Source organism: Sapajus apella, unplaced genomic scaffold, assembly GCF_009761245.1.
Source record: "Sapajus apella isolate SASKATOON/1434 unplaced genomic scaffold, GSC_monkey_1.0 scaffold13, whole genome shotgun sequence".
Lineage (NCBI taxonomy): Eukaryota > Metazoa > Chordata > Mammalia > Primates > Cebidae > Sapajus > Sapajus apella.
The window spans coordinates 3,758,669-3,764,668 of NW_022436953.1; the positions used below are offsets into that span (position 1 = coordinate 3,758,669).

The 6,000-nt window shown below is 38.0% G+C and overlaps 1 protein-coding gene across 3 annotated transcripts in view; it reads right to left on the reverse strand.

The window, feature by feature from the left end:
- CHUK (component of inhibitor of nuclear factor kappa B kinase complex) overlaps positions 1–6,000 on the reverse strand; it is a 41,499-nt gene that overhangs the window by 25,638 nt on the left and 9,861 nt on the right. For all 3 annotated transcript variants that reach the window (XR_004269909.1, XM_032281284.1, XM_032281283.1), the window contains exons 6-9: positions 4,897–4,986; positions 4,634–4,758; positions 4,346–4,453; positions 3,632–3,767 (exon numbers count right to left, since the gene is read on the reverse strand). Coding sequence is in view for 2 of the 3 variants with exons in the window: in XM_032281284.1 (XP_032137175.1) it covers positions 3,632–3,767; positions 4,346–4,453; positions 4,634–4,758; positions 4,897–4,986 (459 nt within the window). In the remaining variant the exon portion in view is untranslated. The remainder of the gene's footprint in view (positions 1–3,631; positions 3,768–4,345; positions 4,454–4,633; positions 4,759–4,896; positions 4,987–6,000) is intronic.

A 6,000-nucleotide genomic window follows, 5' to 3' on the forward strand; every position in this document is an offset into this window, starting at 1 on the left:
CTCTCAGGGCATTAGTAAGAGATAAGTCCGGAAGTGTAGGTTGATATGAAATCAAGATAGGTTTTGAGTACCAATGTAAGGGTCTGGACTTTATTCGATAAGTGAAAGAGAACTACGGAAGCCTTTCTAAATTGAGAACGTGGCAAGCTCAAAATTGTTAAGATATTCAAAAGATAAATTTGATTAAATAATTGGATATATTGATTGAAGAGAAAGGAAGAGTCAAGACAGCCAACGTTTCCCACATGGGTAACTACAAAGGTGACAGTGCAAATAGAGGTGTTGGAAAGCTACAGAGGTAGATTTAATGGGGCCGGGTGTGGAGACTCATGCCTGTAATTCCAGCACTTCGGAAGGCTGAGGCAGGTAGATCACCTGAGGTCAGGGGTTTCAAGACCAACCTGGCCAACATGGCGAAACTCTATCTCTACTAAAAACACAAAAATCAGCTGGATGTGGTGGTGGGTGCCTGTAATCCCAGCTACTCGAGAGGCTAAGGCAGGATCGCATGAACCCAGGAGGCAGAGGTTGCAGTGAGCCAAGATTATGAGACAGAGTGCAGCTCCATCCCAGAAAACAAAACAAAACAAACAAAAAAGAAGTAGATTTAATGGATAGAACAAATATGTCCAGTTTTTAGTAAATTGTTAAGTGCCAATGGAACAGCCAGGTAGTACAGTTATATAGCAGTTATAAGTCCTGGCAGAAAAGTCACCGCTGATGAAATAAGTAACTTCAGGAGTTCACCATATATAGTTTACAGTTGCCTAATAAAAGAAAGGAAATGTAATGGAAAAAGAGAGAACCAAGAAGAGACTCAGAATATAGTTACATTTAGGGGCATGAAAGAGGAGGTAAAGAAAAAAATAATTAAATGCTGCTATTTCACCATCATTTTCAGTGGTAGGTTCAGTACACTTTTTTCAACTCTTCTACATATCTAAAGATTTTCATAATAAACAGTTGGAAAATATGCATACAATCAGACTCACTAAGTGTTTTTTTAAAAGGGAAATATTTCAGTAACTGTTTTGTTGCTTCCTTTTTAAAGTGAAAAACAGATATCATTCCTTTCTTGTACTATACATATAAACATTTTAGGAAAATGTCTTACAATAATACCAAGCTGTTTTGCAGTTCATGCTTTTATACTTTTGCTCATGATGCTCTGCTGCCTATAAATCTCTCCTGTCCCCACCTTTTCCCTAAAAACTCCATTCTTCAAAAGTCAGTCCTATTACCATGTCTAACAAGCATCCCTGAAGCTTCTTGAACTACTATAAATAGTACCTTACACACACCTTATTCTATACAACCTCATAATAATATTGATGCGTTGAGAAAGATATTACTGTCCTTGAGATAGAGACAATATTTGCTCAGGTTCACAGACAGGTAAATGGTGGTGCTGCAAACTGAATTTAAGTCCATAAACTACAAACTCCATAATGTGGGCTCTTTCCCCATGCCCTATAACAAGAGGCTCACAGGTGCCCTTCAAAGCAGAAATGATGCTACGATTCCTATGACAAGTATGAAAAAAATGTGAGATGTGGTTCATGCACAACCAAAATGTTTCAGAGGCAACACAGAACTAAAGTCCTGCTTTGCTAACACACTGAGGGATGATTTATTCTTTGGCACAGTAGAAGAAAACCAAATCAAGAAGCCAGGTATATTTTCAGTGTTAGCCAAGAAGGACATCCACATGGCTTCAAGTTTCTATTTAATAAAATATGCCAAAGCCGGGCACGGTGGCTCACATATGTGAACCCAGCACTTTGGGAAGCTGAGGTAGGAGGATCACTTGAGGCCAGGAGTTCAAAACCAGCCTGGACAACATAGCAAGACCCCATTTCTACCAAAAATTTAAAAATTAGTCAGGAGAGGCGGCGCACACCTATAGTCCCATTTACTCTGGAGGCTGACGCAGGGGGATCACTTGAGCTCAGGAGTTCCAGATTGAAGTGAGCTATCTTGCCATGCACTCCAATATTACATATATAATTTCTCATTTCAATTTTAGAAACCATGTATACTAAAAACAATCAACAGAAATGGAAAGACTATAGATGAGAGTTGTTTCTGGGTGTACTGCATAATAAAACTATCTATAGCTCTCATTCATACCAATAAATTACCAAGAACCTGATACAGGCCCTGCTCTGTACAGAATGCCATGGTTAGGATGGGTAGGGTGGGTGATTGCTAATAAAAGTAGTAAAACAATCCCAACATTAAAGAAGACAACAATCTATATGAAGATGCATGAATGGAAGATGAAAATCAGAGAATACGGCCTTTAAACAACAAATTGTGTGGCAGAGACCATTTAAAGAAAAGCTCTTGAAGATATGCCAGTGTAGGTGAGGAGATACACAGAAATGGAGATCATACTAGGCAGAAGGATAGCATCTGTCAGAGCACAAAAGTAGACAATAGGTTTGAGGCATAAGGAGCCGTAACAAGCTGGTCTTGCATGAGGTACAGGTTAAGAGAAGCAGGTACAAGGCAAAACTTGGTTAGGGAAAGCCCCCGCAAAAAAGCCAAGAAGATCAGATTACACTTGATTTGTCAAAAAAAAAAAAGAAGAAGAACTATGTTAGTTTTTTGGGCAGAACTACATTAGTTTCTTGAGCAGAATAATAATAAAGCATTTTTAGAAGATAGGTAGTACATATTGAATGAACTACAGGTTAGGGAGTAAGTGCAGAGCCATGAAAGGCAGATAGGAGCCTTCTTTACCAAATCAAACCCAGTGATTAGACATAAATGAATAAGGATAATGGCAGCAACATGGGAAAGGGTAAATAAAAGTTGTTTCAAAGGATTCATCAACAAAGACCACAGAGAAGCAAACTGAGAAAGCTTGCTAAAGAAATTTTTAAAAAATCAGCTCTAAGAATTTAATTTTCTTTTTCAAATAAGCATCAGGGCTGGATGCAGTGGCTCATGCCTGTAATCCCAGCATTGTGGGAGACCAAAGCAGGAGGATCACCTGAGGCCAAGAGTTTGAGACCAGCCTGGCCAATGCAGTGAAATCTCATCTCTACTAAAAATACAAAAAATTAGCCAAGTGTGGTGGCATGCGCCTGCATCCCACCTCCTCAGGTGGCTGAGGCAGGAGAATCACTTGAACCCGGGAGGCAGAGGCTGCAGTTAGCTGAGATTGTGTCACTGCACTCCAGCCTAGGTGACAAAGTGAGACCCTGTCTCAAAAGAAAAAAAAAAAAAAAAAAAGCCGGGCACAGTGGCTCAAGCCTGTAATCCCAGCACTTTAGGAGGCCGAGGCGGGTGGATCAAGAGGTCAGGAGTTCGAGACCAGCCTGACCAACATGGTGAAACCTTGTCTCTACTAAAAATACAAAAATTAGCTGGGTGTGGTGGCATACACCTGTAATCCCAGCTACTCAGGAGGCTGAGGCAGGAGAATTGCCTGAACCTGGGAGGCAGAGGCTGCAGTGAGCCAAGATCGTGCCACTGCACTCCAGCCTGGGTGACAGAGTGAGACTTCGTCTCAAAAAAAAAAAAAGCATCAGGAAAAGATTATTAAAATATATTTATGCTAATTTTCCAAATAAACTTGTTAATTTCAAAGCTGGTCTTATGCAGTAGACCCATTAAGACTAACCTTCAAATTCAAAATGTGATCCATTAATACAAAACATCTTGGCTGCTTCAAAGTAAGGTCAACAGGTCCTCCTCTCTGCTGAGGGTCCCAATTCAACATCAACTGTAGCCAGTTTTCCATGGGTTCTACTATTAAACTAGAAAACGTACAAAATGGGGTGAAAATGAAATCGTTATGTTCCAATTTCGGTTTGCACTGTTAGAAAGGTAATTTTGTAGGTTAACCATTTCCTTTCCCACATCACTTGTCTGTACCATTCCATAACTTACTTTCAAATAATTCATGAAATGACAGGGGACAAACTTTTTTCCATTAAAAACTATTCAAAACTCCACATGCAGTTACTGATAACTTCGACAATGAGTCCAAATCCATTCTGCAAAGAACCCATTTACTTCATTATCCTAAGAGCCTTCTTAGGACCTATGCCAATCAGTTAAATGGCAGTTCTTGTTTCCACTAGACCTATGCTGTTCAATATGATAGCCACTAGTCCCAAGTGGCTATTTACAGTTACTATTTATTCAAAATTCAGCTCTCTAGCCAGACTAGCTACCTGTTAAGTATTCAATAGCCTCACATGGCCGACAAAGATATAGACTTCTACATCATCACAGAAAGTTCTACTGGATAATCCAACTTGATAGAGACTCTATTATTCCTTTACAACTTTGGAGAAACTGATGCGAACTTCCTTAACTAAAATATACTTACCTACAAAGGCTATTTGGTTGAGGTAAATGGCTACTAAACCGAACTTCTCCTGACATCTCTTCACATGCAAATATACACTTTGGATCTTTCTTCTTAATTTTCTCATGCCTATAAAAACAAAAGCTATCTCAGTTGACAACCTGATTTTCACAAATACTCTAAGATTTCTTGACATTTAATTATATTCAATTGTACATTTCAAAAGGAATTTAACAATTAAAGAAAAAAAATCAGATGAAAAAATTTCCATTCCCATTAAGCATGCCCAAGTTCTCATCCATTTCTTACCAGGTAAATGGCTGTAGATGATGCAAAAAAGGCCTATATCCAGCAATACATTCAAATACCATGGTCCCAAAGCTCCAATAATCAACAGTGGCTGTGTAAGGCTTATTCTCAAAGAGCTCTGGGGCCTTCAAAAGAGAAAATGCTTTAAATACCAACACTGTATGGGAAAAGCTACCTTATTTTTGAACTACTATATTCGTGATCTTCAGAAATAAGAGAATCCTATACACACTTAAAGTCAAAGAAACAATAAGAGGTCTCACCAGATACTGCAGTGTTCCCACAAAAGATGTACACAGACTTCCTTGATCAACATCTTTGGCATATCCTAGATCAATTATTTTATGTATTATCTGCAAAATAATAAGACAGAATAAGTATTAAATGGTAGAGAAATTTAAAAATTAAAGACAACAATATCCTTATAAGGCTGTAGAGAGGGTGGTGGTGAGGAACTTGGGCTCTGTAATAACACAAATACATTGCAAGCCTGAGTGCCACCACTTAACTAGGCATGTGATCTACCAAGTTATTTAACTTCTCTCAGTAATCTAATTAGATGACTAACAGTCCCTACTTCACAGAATTGTTATTAGGATCCAGTGAAATAACGAAAGTAAAGAACAAAGTAGCGCTTGGTACATGGTAAAAATTAAATACAGGTGGGCTATTTATTTTTATTTTGCTATATTCAAAATAAGCATGATCCACTAAACTGGAAAGTAAGGGGAAGGGTGACTTCCAAACTTGAAGAAGCATCATATTCCCTAGAGTGGATTAAATGTAAGTAAATGCTTAGATCTAACTTCAAGAATGTCCTGAAGTCTTTGGATTTAAAAAAAAAAAAAAAAAAAAAAAAAGCAGAGATATTTGGAGCCAAGCATACATGAAAGGTTCCTAAGAGAAGAAGCATCACCAAGGTTCCAACACTTCCAACAGACAAACAACTATCTTCACTAAGTAAAGACACAGCACACAACTCAATGCAAGGTTCAGACTCTTGGCATTTAAGTCTTTTTTGGAATGGAATTTAGATGTTGGGAACAAGAAAACTGCTTAAATTACTAATGAAATGAACATTTTAAGAGTCAATTCACAATTTCTGGTTCTTCTCCAGATGATTCATTTAAACTGGGGAAAGGAAAATAAGTTTTAAAAATATATGGGCCAGGCGCTGTGGCTCACACCTGTAATCCTAGCACTTTGGGAGGCCAAGGTGGGTGGATCACATGAGGTCAGGAGTTCAAGACCAGCTTGACCATCATGGTGAAACCCCATCTTAAAAAAAAAAATGTAATATTTTTATGTTTATATTTTAACAAATATAAGAAAAAAAAAGAAAAAATTTTAAAAAATGAAAAAAAAAA